This window comes from Cnephaeus nilssonii (genome assembly GCF_951640355.1).
Source record: "Cnephaeus nilssonii genome assembly, chromosome: 5".
Classification (NCBI taxonomy): domain Eukaryota; kingdom Metazoa; phylum Chordata; class Mammalia; order Chiroptera; family Vespertilionidae; genus Cnephaeus; species Cnephaeus nilssonii.
The window spans coordinates 101,072,920-101,088,737 of NC_137076.1; the positions used below are offsets into that span (position 1 = coordinate 101,072,920).

General features: G+C 47.4%; 1 protein-coding gene across 6 annotated transcripts in view; it reads left to right on the plus strand.

The window, feature by feature from the left end:
* TENM2 (teneurin transmembrane protein 2) overlaps window positions 1-15,818 on the plus strand; it is a gene marked incomplete at both ends in the record, with an annotated part of 890,113 nt that overhangs the window by 850,472 nt on the left and 23,823 nt on the right. For all 6 annotated transcript variants that reach the window (XM_079771922.1, XM_079771923.1, XM_079771924.1 and 3 more), the window contains 2 exons: window positions 2,201-2,376; window positions 4,086-4,321. In XM_079771922.1, coding sequence (XP_079628048.1) covers window positions 2,201-2,376; window positions 4,086-4,321 — 412 coding nt within the window. The remainder of the gene's footprint in view (window positions 1-2,200; window positions 2,377-4,085; window positions 4,322-15,818) is intronic.

Here is a 15,818-nt window from a genome sequence, read left to right on the forward strand (position 1 = left end):
TTTTGTTGATGGTTTCCTTTGCTGTGTGGAGGTGTTTTAGTTTGATGGAGTTTTACTTGTTGATTATTCGATAGGAAAGAATTGGACTTTTGATAGGGATTGCACTGAATCTGTTGATTGCTCTGTGTAGTATAGACATTTTTAAAATCTTTCTTTTTTTACTCCATGAGCACAGAATATGTTTCCATTTACTTGTATCTTCAATGTCTTTCATCAGTGTCTTATAGTTTACCTCCCTGGTTCAATCTGTATTCCTTTTGATGCAATTGAAAATGGTATTGTGTTTTAATTCCTCTTTCGGCTACTTTGTTATTACTGTATAGAAATGCAACTGGTGTTTACATATTGATTTTGTATCCTGCAACTTTACTGATTTGCTTATTAATTTTAACAGTGTTTTGGTAAAGTCTTTGGGGTCTTCTATATAATATTTCACATGCAAATAGTGACCGTTTTACTTCTTTCTTTCCAATTTGGATGCCTTTATTGCTTGTTCATGCCTAATTTCTCTGCCTAGGATTTCTGAGGTTATGTTGCCTAAAGTGGCATCCCTTGGACTTGTTCCCTGGTCTTAGAGGAAAAACTTTCCGCTTTATACTGTGGAGTGTGATGTTAGCTGTGGGGTTATAATAGGTGGCCTTTATTATGTTGAGGTGGTTTCCCCTATACCCACTTTGTTGCGTTTTTATCATAAATAGATGTTGAATTTTGTCCTTTTCTAAGTCTATTGAGATAATCATAGGACTTGTATCCTTCATTTTGTCGATACATCACATGGATTGATTGATTGATTGATTGATTGATTGATTTGTGGACATTGAGCAATCTTTTCATCCCTGGAAAGAAATCCCCACTTGGTCACTGCCTTCCAACATCCACAGAGCGTGACTCTTCCCAGTTCGCCCCAGAAGCAAAATTCCTCACATCGCTGCAAGTCGGGAGCCAGATCTGCATTCCTTTGTTCCAGAAGCATTGGCCCAGCGCCTCCAACTGTGCTGTGTAGTCCTAGGCACTAAGGGGTTACGTCAAATAGGCCACAGGGTTCTGTGCACAAGAATCCTCCCTCAGGCCCTCCTCCCCATACCTGCTGCCCAAGCCCCCATCTCTAACTTTGTCCCTGTCTCCCTCTAATCCAGAGGGGGCCGTACACAGAGGTTGAGTCGTTTTTCCTTCTTTTTAACCCTCCAAGCAAAATGATCTCGAATGTTCCATCTTCTTCCCCATCCCTTCTCCAGTAGCAAAGCTGATCTGGGAGACATCAAAGGCTTTGGCATTTAGACCTTGAAATGAAGAGTGTCCTTCCCTTTCCTGCAGCTTAAGGAGGGCCCAGGCTTTCTGAATACAGTGGATCTTCCCGAGTAGGGAAATGCCCCCCATCAAATGGAACAGTGAAGTTCCTTCTAAAGGGAGATGGAAAAACACAAAGCACTCCACACTTTGAGAAAAGATGACACATCGAAAAGGAGGGTTCAGTTTCAGGCACCTTTCTGGTAGGAGCTCGATCACTGTTGTACTAGACGTGGGTGCTGAGGACAACTGAGGTCAACTGAGTTACTGGGAAACTGTCTGGAAAGGCTGCTTGGGGAGCGGAGTCAGGGTTGGTTTGGGGCTGTAGGACCAGAGACTAGGTTACAGGCAGCCAGGCCTGCTGTGCTTGAGCCAAGGCCTGGAGGAGGCACTTGGCCCAGGCTGACTGTCTGGAGGACCGTGAGGTGACAAGTGGAAGGAGGCTGTATAGTGTGGAAGACCTAGATGGGCATGGATGGTCTCAAATGCTAGGCTTTGGTTTGATTGAGCAACCACAATGGGAGAAGAGTGTGGTTAGTTCAGCAGAGAAGTGAAATAAGGAAACTGATCATTTTTAGGAAGGTTAATTTGGGGGCTTTGTGGGACACCCTAAGAGCAAAAGATGCTCAGAAGCTGGGGTCCGCAGCAACATGGGAGAGCATAATGAAGTACACCCTGCCGCCGGTGAAAGGTTTTCACAGAGCTGAGTCAGGCATAAGTGCCACCACCATTTCTCAGGGCCGGCTGGGGTTTTGAGGATTGTGACGAGGGGCCTCAGACTGATGCAGCACCTGGTCACCCCACCTTCCAATCTCTTCCTCTGGGCCCATGAACCCGTCTCTGTGTCGTTCTGAGGGTTGGGAAAGCCTTCAGCCCCAACAGCTGTGTTCCAACCAGTGTGTCTGTCCTCCAGCTATGACCACGAGGGCCGCCTGACCAACGTGACACGCCCCACGGGGGTGGTGACCAGTCTGCACCGGGAAATGGAGAAATCCATCACCATCGACATTGAGAACTCCAACCGTGACGATGACGTCACTGTCATTACCAACCTGTCTTCGGTGGAGGCCTCCTACACAGTGGTGCAAGGTAAGCCCCCCACCCTCAAAACCCACCCCCAGACCCAGCCCAGCAGACTTCTAGAGATCTAAAGCACCCCTCCACTTGTCTTAGTGAAATATCCACAGCAAACAAGAGCTCAACTTTGTAGAAAACGACTTAATCAGATTCAGGAGAAGGTCATCGATACCAAACCATCGAGATGTTTGGAAATGTCTACAGGCTTATCTGAAAATATCAGTCAGTTGACATCCCCGCGTGCTGTCCCCACCTCCTACCTCTCTATCCATCACTCCCACCACCCCAGGACACATGGCTACCTTCTCAAAGGCTGTTTATTCTCTTGAGCCCACCATGTTTGTGTGTGTGTGTGGCTCCCAGTCTGATTCTCTTTCCCAGGCATGTGTTTGTGGCATCGGTTGTCCTGCCATCACAGCTCTTTAGCAATCTCTTGCCAAGACTGGGGCCTCCAAGGTGTCTGACCACCCCCTGGTTACTGTTGCTGTTCGACATGACACACAGCCCGGACGAGCGCAGGGGCTGGCGAGAAAGGCGCTGTGCAGATTAATTTTCCTTTTAATTAAGATAGAATGTCAGTGGGTTAGCCCGTTGTCAGAGGATAAAAGTGTCCTCTCAGTAGATAAATGGTGACATTTCTGGACTGCGATCCCGCAGCAGAGTCTGTTTCGGCGACTCTATTTCTGCTCTGCCAAGTGATTAATGATGTAGATCCCGTCTCCCAGCATGACGGCTGCAGGCGTGGGAGTGACAGGTACACGCGTGCTCACTGCCCCCGAAGCCCGCATCTCAGAGGCCAGCCCAGCTGGACTCCTTTGGCCAAATAATCAGGAAGTGACATATCTGTAAAATGGGGTCTCTCGCTCGCATTTCCTTCCTGGAACTTTCCGATAAAGGAAAAGGTCAGAAGTCTGATGGGCTCGTGTAGGTTCCATTCGGGCAGATAAGCGCCCGTTATCAGCACCCACTGGCATAATCTGCCTCAGGCCAGCTGAGTTTCCTTAGGGTTCTGTTGAGTGGAGGTAGCATGGTGGTGGAGTCAGCAGCGGAGTCACAAGGGACAGGACGGATGCCGTGTCTCTTGATTTTCTTGAAGAACTCTATACTTGATTTGCAGTTGATCTTATCTGTGGCTAAACCATCAACCTCAGGTTAGATGGTAGGCAAAAGGAAAAGTATACATATATATACATGTATATGTGTGTGTGTGTGTGTGGTATCCAAAAATGTATGCACATACTTTGAATAATTAATTCCAATGAGTTAAATCTGAAAAGAAAGAAACATCAATTGAGCTATCAGGAAAAAAAAGTATACATTTTTGGGGGACAATATATGTATGTATATATATTTTTTTAGTAGTTTTTGTTTATTTTTGTCCATTTGAGCTAACATATATGTTAAAGATCAGGGATTTGACTGATACAAATTGTGTAGGCAATAGACATCTTTAAATGCACTATTAATAGTCTTCAGCGAGTCAAGGAAAAATATCACGGCATAATTGTTTCTGGAGTGCCACGTATTAATAATGTTTTTCTTTCCACGGATCAGTAGCATCTCTACTACCCACCTTAGCACTGTGCGTGTGCTAATTGAAGGCCGCCTTAGACTGACAGCCATGAAGCACCACGGAAACCTATAAGAGCAGGGCTTCTGTTCTCTTGCGACTGAGTGGATAATTGATCTCCCTGTCCCCACCCCCACTTGCATTTCTCCAGATCAAGTGCGGAACAGCTACCAGCTCTGTAATAACGGGACCCTGAGGGTGATGTATGCCAATGGGATGGGTGTCAGCTTCCACAGTGAGCCCCATGTCCTAGCGGGCACCATCACCCCCACCATTGGCCGCTGCAACATCTCCCTGCCCATGGAGAACGGCCTGAACTCCATTGAGTGGCGCCTAAGAAAGGAACAGATTAAAGGCAAAGTCACCATCTTTGGCAGGAAGCTCCGGGTAAGTGGTTCCACCGAACTTGTCACCACAAAGTGATAGGGGATGCACTTCGTCCTGGGGAGCAGAGGAAATGTCCCCGTTCCCGAGCCTCCCTTCCTCCTTCCCTCCCTGGAAAAGACAGGTCTTCCCCCACCCCACCCCCACCACTCCCACCCCCACCACCCCACCCTCCGACAGTAGGAGCCATGTATCCCTCGGGGACTGAAAATGGGGGGACTGACCTTCTGCTACAGCTACAGGTAGCCTGGGTCCTCATTTCACACGAGCCTTCTTCTCCCTCAGCGCCCGCTGCTGGTTGGCCAGTTCAGCAGATGAACTGGTGCCAGTGCCATCCGCGTAATTTGCTAAACACTCAAGGAGTTGACAGTCGGGTGGAATATGTAGATGCAGGACCATCCTACAGGCTCAGCGAGAAGATAGAGGAGGAGCTATCCCCCAGCCTGGGAATCAGGCAGGCTTCCCAGGGGGAAGTAACAAGCAACCCACAGTAGGAAGTTTTGACCAACCCTCTCCTCCCCAGTCTAGGCAACTTACAAGTTGTATATTTTACAAGTTGTAAAAATGAACACATAACAGCCCAAGCCGGTTTGGCTCAGTGGATAGAGTGTTAGCCTGCAGACCGAAGGGTCCTGGGCTCGATTCCAGTCAAGGGCATGTACCTTGGTTGCAGGCTCCTCCCCAGCCAAGACCCTAGTAGGGGCACGTGCAGGAGGCAACCCATCCATGTGTTTCTCTCACATAGATATTTCTCTCTGTCTTTCCCTCTCTCTTCCACTCTCTCTGAAAATCAATGGAAAAATATCCTTAGGTGAGAATTTTTTTAAAAATTAACAAATAACATTTGTTGAGAACTTTCATGATCCTAGCACTGCCTTAGATGCTTTACTTACATTATATTATTTCCAGCAGCCTCATGGGGGTAGCTATTATCATCTCCATTTTTCAGTGAGAAAACACAGAGTCTGGGAAGTTAAATAACCCATCCAAGGGCACGACAGGTAGAAAATGGCAAAGCCGGGACTCAGCCCCAGCTCCGTCTTCCGGTGTGTTTCACGTACCGGCATTCTTAACCGCCAGGCCACACAGCTTCCCGTTTAGATCCCTGGGCACCCAGGTCATCTGGGGCCTGCTCTGGTCCTTTATCCGGCACTCAGGACTGTTTCTGACCCCCAGGGGGCAATGCTAGGGGTCCCAGGCTTCATCAAATCCAGCACGTGTTCACTGAACGCCTCCTGTGAGCCAGGCACTGTGCTCTGTACTGGAGATACAGGGCACACCACACAAAACCCCTCCCCGCCTGCAGCTCACTCACAGGGGTGGGCGGGAAGGGGCAAGAGGGCAGATAATAAGTAAATGCATCAATAACTGGAATAACTGCAGATGGAGATAAGCACTAGGAGGACAGTACACAGTGGAACAGGGCAGGGTTTAACACATGCTCAGAGCCCCTGAGCATAGAAGGCTTACCGTCCAGAGAACTTGGCTCATCACTTATGCTGGGTTGTTGGGCTGAAATCCAGCCAACCCAGGTGACCTTCCTGCAGAGCCAGGCCGTTCCATCTTAGGATTCGCCTTTGTCTAGTTGGAGTCTAATTGTCCACGCCAGGTTATCAGCTGGCTCCCATGTTGGCTTCCTCTGCGGGCATCTGCAGAGTCGCAAGCTGTGCACAGTATCTTCCGAAAGACAAAAATGGCCCGGCCGGTGTGGTTCAGTGGTTGAGCATCGACCTATGAACCAGGAGGTCATGGTTCAATTCCCAGGTTGTGCGCTCACTCCCCGGTGTGGGGCAAGCACGGGGGACAGTGAACCGATGATTCTCTCTCATCATTGATGTTTCCATCTCTCTCTCTCTCCCTCTCCCTTCCTCTCTGAAAGCAGTAAAAATATTCTTTAAAAAAAAAAAGACAAAAATAAAAGGAGGTCATTAGCTAAGTCCTTCATGACTGGATTTCAAGGCTGTGTGATTGATTTTTGATACTCAGCATGGTAGAAGTTGATTATACGTAGTAATCACACCTCCTCACGTAGTACTCAGCTATGCATTTTGACTGAGTTTTCCAAGTAAAGATAAAATGCGGGCCTAAAATAAAATGGCTACCATCCCAACTCTGAATATTAACAACCTTAATAATGGGACTCGTGGTAATTAGCAGAAGTTAGGCACGCAGGTCTTATAACTGCATTTCTGCCAGGGTTAGATTTGCTGGCATCATGTTTATGCAAATCAGAACACAGCTTTATCTATCAACACCTCAACACTTAATTGTCTAGTGTTAGTTCCTGTAACAATAATCACATATCCATTTAGCTCTTAAATGAAAATCGCTATGAGATTATAACAGGTCGAGTGGACTGAAAATGTAATTTGAAAATGAGGGAGAAAGCCTGGAATTTATTTGCATCTCATTTATTTTAATTCAATTCATAAATTGTTTAGTGAATGAAATAAAAGCAGCTCGCGGAGATTGGCGGGGAGCAGGTGGGAAGGCAGGGTGGGGTGGGCTGTGGGTTAAGAGACCGGGGAGTGGCCCTTTCCCCAGATGCGCCCACGGCAGGGGAGTTTGCAGCCGCTCACCCAAAGCTGTCTGGTGGCCCCTGAGATTGCAGGCCCTTCTCTCCTTACCTTCGGTCCTGACCTTTCTTTTCACTCCATTTTGACACCCCCAAATTTTTTCATTCATTCCAAAGATGTCTACTAGAATGGACTCTTAGGAGAACGTTGTATGTGATGACTATAATTGCTTGCTTTCCTGGGTATGTCTAGTTTTATTTCCTTCTGGATTTAAGTCTCTCCTGTATTGGGACTGAAAATTAAACCCACGTTTCAAATTTTTTAAAAAGATGTTTACTCAGTGCCAACTCTACATCCAGGACAATGGTGGGAGTAGACTAGAGAGGGAGAGAGAGAGAGAGAGAAAATGAAATCCTTGCCACCAAGAAGCTGGCGGTCCAGTGGAGAAGGCAGTGGAGGAGTGTGATGTAAGCTGTCATGGAGGCTAATATCCCGTGGGCAGGGTTGCCGCGTGGGGTCGTCAGGAGAGGAGAGGCTGTGGCAGGGAACGAGCCCTGACATCTCGGGGGCTCAGCGCATCGAACCAGGTAGCTCGGCTAGGTGACCGCTGGCTGTAATCGCTCTCTCTTGTGACCCTGCCGTTGTAAGCGCATGGCCTCTCAGGTTACTGGGGAAGGGGAGGCGGGCTGGGATGGCTGAAGGGGGCTTGCTGAGCAGGGCTGGATGAGAACACGGTGGAGTCACTTCAACTCAGCTGCAAGGAAGCCCAGGAAATGCTGGGGAGCACCGAGCAGGGCCCGGCCGCCCCGGCCAGGCCTGAGGTTTGACAGGAGGGCAGAAGGAGCTTCATGGAGGAGTTGGAGTCGGTCCTGAGGAGCAGCAGGAATTGGTCAGGCGAAGATCAAGGGAAGGCGTGATCAGCCAGAGAGTTGCCTGTGAGACAGAAAGAGGTCAGAAAAGGGAATGGCATTTCAGAAAGCTGTAACTCAGCGTGGCCCGAGAGAAGGGAATATGTTACACTGGGGTGCAGATTAAAAATAAAAAAAAAGATCGAGCTGGCGGGCTGCACATGGGAGGAAATAGTTTGCTGGGCTGGCATTTATCCTGAGGACGGTGGGGGGCTGTTGCCGGTTTAATTAGCAGAGTGATGGGTAGGGATGTGTAGTAATAGAAAGACCTCTCAGAGTCCAGAAATAAATCCTTGCTTCTGTGGTCAATTAATATAAGGCAAAGGAGGCAGGAATATACAGCGGGGTAAAGACAGTCTCTTCAGTAAGTGGTGTTGGCAAAACAGGACAGATACGTGCAAAAAAGAAAAAGAAAAGAAAAGAAACTGGACCACTTTCTTACACCAGATACAAAAAATCAACTCAAAATGGATTGAAGACTTAAAATGTTAGACCTGAAACCATAAAACGCCTCGAAGAAAACATAGACAATAAATCCTTTGACCTTGGTCTTAGCAATATCTTTTTGGATATACCTCCTCAAGCAAGGGAGACAAAAGAAAAAAGTAAACAAATGGGACTACATCAAACTAAAAAGGTTTTGCACAGTGAAGAAAACCATCAACAAAACAAAAAGACAACCTATTGAATGGGAGAAGATATTTGCAAAGGATACATCTGATAAGGGGTTAATACCCAAAATACATAAAGAACTCATACAACTTAACACCAACAAGGTCAACCAAAGACCTTGTATGCATATGTGTGAAATAGGACAGTGGTCGGCAAACTCATTAGTCAACAGAGCCAAATATCAACAGTACAACGATTGAAATTTCTTTTGAGAGCCAAATTTTTTAAACTTAAACTTCTTCTAACGCCACTTCTTCAAAATAGACTCGCCCAGGCCGTGGTATTTTGTGGAAGAGCCACACTCAAGGGTCCAAAGAGCCACATGTGGCTTACGAGCCGCAGTTTGCCAACCACGGAACTAGGAGATCACTGTTTGATTCCTGGTCAGGGCACATTCCCAGGTTGTGGGCTCGATCCCCATTGTGGGGCGTGCAGGAGGTAGCCAACCAATGATTCTCTCTCATCATTGATGTTTCTATCTCTCTCTTCCTCTCTGAAATCAATAAAAATATTTTTTTAAAAAAGGAAAAGAATGTAGGTTAAATCACACACACACACACACACACACACACACACACACACACACACACACACACCAGATATATTCTGCACTCTCCAAAGCCAAAATTCTCACAAGGCAAAATGCTGGCCCTGAGGATGGATCGGTAAGCGCATTAATGCCTCCCCTCCCCCCAGCAAGCTTTTTTCCTAGATTTTTAGAAGACAGAGCTAAAACTGACCCCTTCTATTAAGATTTAAAACTTCTGCTCTATCCTGAAATGGATGTAGTGCGTGATTCACTCCGAAAAGGAAAGCATGTAACCAGGATATTTCCTCCGGCTTATGATTTACATCAAGATTGCAAAAGCAAGAAACAGCCACTTGTGTAGGTGGCTGAACAAAAGAAAAATTGCTTCCAAGGTAATCTTCCATCATGATATTGGTATTAGCGTTATGAGTACTCCCAGAGGAAGTGGGAGTTAGTAATTTTGTTTTGGTTTCCATATAATTAATATGACATTGCAATTACACGTTGGCTTGCGTTACCTTTACTTTTGTGGCAAATGACAGTGACAGAGGAGCGAGGCATGAGGCAGCCATGCGTGTGTGCCTGGGAACACACACCCGTGAACCCAGTTCTGCACGGAGCCCATTCAGGTAGATCTGTTGACATACTCGGTCGTCATGAAAGCCTGCATTTCACCAGCTCCTTCCCGCCCCGGTGCATCCGTTCTGCACCAACTAACGTTCCCTTTTTCAGATACCTCGTATGTGCTGGGAACTGTACTCGGCACTGCGTGTTTATTGGTAAACAAAACAGACAAGACTCTAAATTGTGAGTAATGCTTGTGCAGAAAGAACAACTTGTAAGACATTTCATATTAGCTTAAAGAATACTTCATTAGAAGGGCACACTTCTGCAGACACGTTAAACAAGGCATGCCCCAAGCAAGTGTGACTTTGGGTGACTTGCTGTTTGGGAGGGTGCGATGGAAAAGTGGAAAGACCCTAGTGGAGTTTAATCATGGAAACTGTGATGGCTGCTAGAAAGAAAACTGTAGGGCCAAAAACGGTTTGGCTCAGTGGATAGGGCGTCGGCCTACGGACTCAAGGGTCCCAGGTTCGATTCCGGTCAAGGGCATGTAGCTTGGTTGCGGGCACATCCCCAGTAGGGGGTGTGCAAGAGGCAGCTGACCGATGTTTCTCTCTCATTGATGTTTCTATCTCTCTGTTTCTCTCTTCCTCTCTGTAAAAAATCAATAAAATATATTTTTTTTAAAAAAGGAAAGAAAACTGTAGGGTGAGGACAATGGGAAATGTCTGATTTAGGTTAAGTCCACTCTAAGAAAATGGCATTTGAGCTGAGAACAGAAGGAATAGGAGTTTTCCAGGCGTTGGGATGAGAGGAAAGCCTCCTCTGCTAGGGTACCAGCATGTGCAAAGGCCCTGAGACATAAAAGATAGTTGCTTGTAACCTGAGCAGGAGGAGAGCCAGTGTGGCTGGAGCAAACCAGCGGGAGGTGGGATCAAGGGCATGGGGGCTTACTGGCCCTGGTGAGGATCTTAGAAATACAGAAGTCCTCCTCGATTTCCCCTCTAGCGTAGGGTGGGGAACATCCAGCCTGAGGGCCACAGAAGGCCCATGAAATCATTTGGTCTGGCCCTGCCAAGGCATTAGGGGTGAGTTAATGAAATGTTTGACCAAATATAGCAGGCTAATTTTTAAGCTGATAATTTTGTATGGCCCTCGAATGATGTTATAAATACCCAAATGGCCCTTGGCAGAAAAAAGGTTCCCCACCCCTGCTCTCGTGCATGCAAAGGAGCATTCATCGGCAAACTGACTGTCTGCCTTCCTTCTTAGACACTGGAGACATGTGACATACTTGGCTCCTGAAAGTTCAAGTTGAAGGGTGACAAGTACAAGCTCGTTCTGGTCATCTGGGCTGAGCCTCCATAGCAGATGTGACTCTTCTCTGCTGTCTCCCTCCCCATGGTCCCCCCACCTTCACTAGACTGTCCCAAAGCCTCTGATACGGAGTCCTCTGCCTGTGCAGGGCCCTCACTCACTCAAGCTCTCCCTTGCTCACCAACCCACTGCCTTTGGGACACTGTCCTTGTCAGCCCGGTTCTGGCTAAGTGTCCCTCCCCTGCTCCCATGATCTCTTCCCTCTGTTTACCCTCATTACCACGCTCATGTTTTTCATTGTTGGTTCATGTGTCTTTATTATTCTTGGCCTGTAAGCTCCATGAGGGCAGGGGCCATAACTGTCTTGCTCTACCTTAAGTGTTGATCACAGTAACAAGCACACAGTAGGTGCTCAGTCAATATTGAATGAATGAATGAGTGAGTGGGATTTTAAGGTGGCATCATGAAAATCCGCTCGACCTCTGTTGATTCCAGGTCTTGGGGGGCCTCCCTGAGTGACTGTAATTGCTCTTTGGAATGAAGCCCTTCTGACATTTGGAGATCACAGATGTCCAGTCAGACTTCCTGTTCTTGGTTTTCCATGTGAGAACCTTAGATCATCAGAGTTGCCAGGATTCTGAAACTCTACCTAATTCAAGACCCTTATTTTAAAACGCTTGTTAAGCACCAAGCACTGCCCAAAATAGAGACACTAAGACAGTGGTCGGCAAACTCATTAGTCAACAGAGCCAAATATCAACAGTACAACGATTGAAATTTCTTTTGAGAGCCAAATTTTTTAAACTTAAACTTCTTCTAACGCCACTTCTTCAAAATAGACTCACCCAGGCCGTGGTATTTTGTGGAAGAGCCACACTCAAGGGGCCAAAGAACCACCTGTGGCTCGCGAGCCGCAGTTTGCCGACCACGGCACTAAGAGAACTGACTGCCCACCAGAAGCTCACAGGCCACTACAGATCAGCAAATTGAGGCACGAGCGGTAAAGGTGCTGCTTTGCATTGACAAAGCTACTTGTTGTCAACTCGAAATTTAGGTTTTTCCCCCCTGTCCACCTCACCACCATCCAAAATAGCAAGTCATCCAAAAGGAGTGTTTGCTTGGGGAAATACATTATGTGATGTGTTTGCCGAGGCTTGCCCTTCTGATTATGCATTATTTAAGCTTAGCAAGTTGTTTTGTCTGCACAAGCACTGATCCCTGTGTAGCATTGAGTCTTGCTATATGGGAACTGGGAGAGACGCTGCTTTTTAATTTTTTATTTTTTAAATATGTTTTTTATTGATTTCAGAGAGATGAAGGAAGAGGGAGAGAGAGATAGAAACATCAGTGATGAGAGAGAAACATCGATCGCCTGCCTCCTGAATGCCCCCTATTGGGGATCAAGCCAGCAACCCCGGTATGTGCCCTGACCAGGAATCAAACCTGCGACCTCCTGGTGCATGGGACAACACTCAACCAACTGAGCCACACCAGCCAGGTGAGAAGCTACTTTTTAAATCCCAGAAGACAGCCCTGGCTGGTGTGGCTCAGTTGGTTGGAATGTCGACCCATGCACCAAAGGGCCACAGGTTCGATTCCTGGTCAGGGCACAGACCCAGGTGGCAGGTGGGTGCATAGGGGAGGCAACCAATTTATATTTCTCTCTCCCTCCTTCCCTTCCTCCCTCCCTCCCCCCATCTCTCTTCCCTCTCCTTTCCTCTTTCCCTAAAATCAATAAAAACATGTCCTCGGATGAGGATTAAAAAGAAAAAGAAATAAAATAAAGATAAAATAAAATAAATCCCAGAAAACCTACCCAGAAAGAAATGAAGATGGCGTCTGAGCCAGACCTCCCCTCTCGGAAGGTGAATAACTGAACTCTCCACGGCAGGACGTCTGCCTTAAGCGTGGCCAGACGTGGAGACTCCGGGGCCTTCCTCACTGGCGTTCTCTGGGTTTCCCTTACCCGAGGCAGGATGGGCAAACGGTTCTTCTGGAAGTCTCCCTGCCGCCTCTCCTGCTGTGCTCCAGTGCCCCCTCCTGGGGGGACCAGCCCAGCGTTCATTTCCTCCTGTTTCTCCGATCACCAGCTCCCATCTCTGCCCCTCGAGCTGAGTTGGAGTCACCCGTTATGGGCCCAGCAGGGCCCGTTTTGACGACAGCATTTCCTTTTCCCGGGTTTTTTATGAGCCTCCTTGTGACAGGCGTGTGCTTGGTGAGAGCCGAACATTCTGGCGGGGGGAGGGGGGCGTCCCACAGGGGAAGCTACCTCCCCAAGCCTGCCCTCTGCAGAAATAAAAAGCATGCTAAATAGCTGAGTTTTATTAACTGGGGAAGCCAGGCTGAGGAAAATGCTCGATAATTAAAAATAATGGCTTCCTTACGAACACAAAATTGTATTAATTTAAAAATTGGTTTCTGTGTTGCTCCGCACCTACCGAGCCAGCTGGGAAGGGAACTGTGCTGATCCCGGCAGTGAAAATCATTCACAATAACTTTTATGTTCTCCAGGAAGCCTCGGGGTTAATTTAAATATGGTTAGATGGGTAATTTAATTCAGGAGAAGAGAGCGGCGTGGCTAAATTAAAGCTTCTGCGCTCTCGGAACTGGGGGCGGGCAGGGGCCCATGAGCCAGCCAGCCCTCCAGCACCCGACACCCCACAGCTGGGGCTCCTCCTCTTCACACGTGGTGCCCTCATAATTAAAGCTACTTGCTTCTCATCAGATTACACAACTGGCCTGCACTGCTTGGCTCAGCTTCCGGTGAATTCATCATATTTAATTACGAGAAGGATGGGGCATTTTTATAGAAGTCACCAAGGCGGCGACATAGGTGGTTCCTGACTTCGTTCCCCCATAAGAGAAACTGACAGCTGTTCACAGGCAAGCACCTGAGGGGATCGGAGAACACGGGTGAGGCCGAAGCATCCCCAGCCCCGCAGAGGCTAAGATAGTCGGCACTTCAAGGGGAAGAGGGGCAGCGACATGGTGCCCACGGGCGCCGCCCCTGGGCAGGCACAGCACCCTGCAGAGAGGTCACCCTGAGCCTATGGTTCCTCCGTGGGAAGAGGGAGCCCAGAGGGGACCTCCAGCTGCCCCAACATTGTGGGTCGCTTGGTGAGAACCCCATTCTGGTCCCACCCCACAGAGAAGGCAGGGGGATCTGATTGTGACGAAGAAGGAAGGAGGGGCTTTCAACAGCCAGCACTCAGATCATGGCAGACCCAGCTCCCACCAGCAGAGTGCAGGTCGTAGTGCCAACCAGCGGCTTTGCTCGTCTGCAGCACCAAGTTGTGGCACAGGCTGGCCAGGGAAGTCAGCAGGGGGATGGTCTGCCCTCGCCCAGACAGGAGAGCTGAGTCATAGCCCCAGCCCAGCCCCATCGGACTGGAAGGCCTGGCGAGAACACCTGGAGGCTGCATAGCCCTGCCAGGCTCAAGCCCACAGGTGGACAGGCAGAGCTGACCACGGCAGAGCAGAGCCAGCCCAGGGGGGGAAGGTCCCCTGCTATGGCCAGGCAGCGGGGGGTTGTTCACAAACCCACCCTCTGCTGAGTGCAGCCCCTGGCTCTCCAGACCAGGAGGCCTATTTGGAAAGTTTGAGAGGTGCCTAGCATGGGCCCTCCTACCCTACCCAGGCAAGGGAGCCCACCCACTCTGAGTGTGGCTCCCAGCCCTGACCTGCCATGGGGGAGCCACAAATAATCCAATTTAAAAATGTGCAAAGGACTTAAACAGACATTTTCAAAAGAAGATACACAAATGGCTAAACATATGAAAAGACACTAATTATTAGGGAAATGTAAATCAAAACCACAGTGAGGTACCATGCCATGCCTGTAGGACTAGCCATCGTTAAAAAGATGAGAGACCAATGCCGATGAGGACATAGAGAAAGAGGAACTCTGTGTACTGTTGGTGGGACTGTAAATTGGTACAGCCTCTATGGAAGACAGCATGGAGGATCCTCCAAAAATAAAAATAATACTACTGTATAATCCTGCAACTCCACTTCTGGGAATATGTTCAAAGGAAATGAAAACACTTTGTCAAAGAGATCTCTACACTCCCATATTTTCAGAGAAGAATTATTTACAATATCCAAGACTTGGAAACAATCTCAGTGTCTATCAATGGATGAATGGATAAAGAAGATGTAAGATAGATAAATAGGTAGACAGACACCATGGAATATTATTCAGCCATATAAAATGAGGAAATGCTGCCATTTGCAACAGCATGGATGGACTTGGAGGGCATTATGCTAAGTAAAACAAGCCAGAGGAAGACAAATATTGTATGATTTCACTTATATGTGGAATCTTAAAAATAAAAAACCTAACTCAGAAAATGAGATCATATTATTTGTGGTTACCAGAGGGGCGGGTAATTGGAGGAAGGAAAAGGTACAAACTTCCAGTCAAAAGTAACTAAGTACAACTTATATGGAACCAAAAAAGACCCTGAATAGCCTCAGCAATCTTGAGAAAGAAGAACAAAGTAAAAGGATCACAATACCAATAGCAAACTATACTACAAAGCCATTCTCATCAAAACAGCCTGGTACTGGCACAAAAGGAGGCATATAGATCAATGGAACAGAACAGAGAACCCAGAAATCAACCCATGCCATTATGGTCAATTAGTATTTGACAAAGGCAAGAGCATATAATGGAGTCAAGACAGTCCCTTCAATAAATGGTATTGGAAAAACTGGACAGATGCATGCAAAAAGAAATGAAACTAGACTGCCAACTTACACCATACACAAGAATAAACTCAAAATGGATAAAATACTTAAATGTAAGTAACAAAACCACAAAAATCCTGGAAGACTACATAGGCAGCAAAATCTCATACATCTCACATAACAGAATTTTCACCCATACATCTCCTAGGGTAAGAGAAACAAAGAAAAGAATTTAAAAAATGGAACTGCATCAAACTAAAAAGCTTCTGCACAGCAAAAGAAACCATCCTTGAAACTAAAAGGGA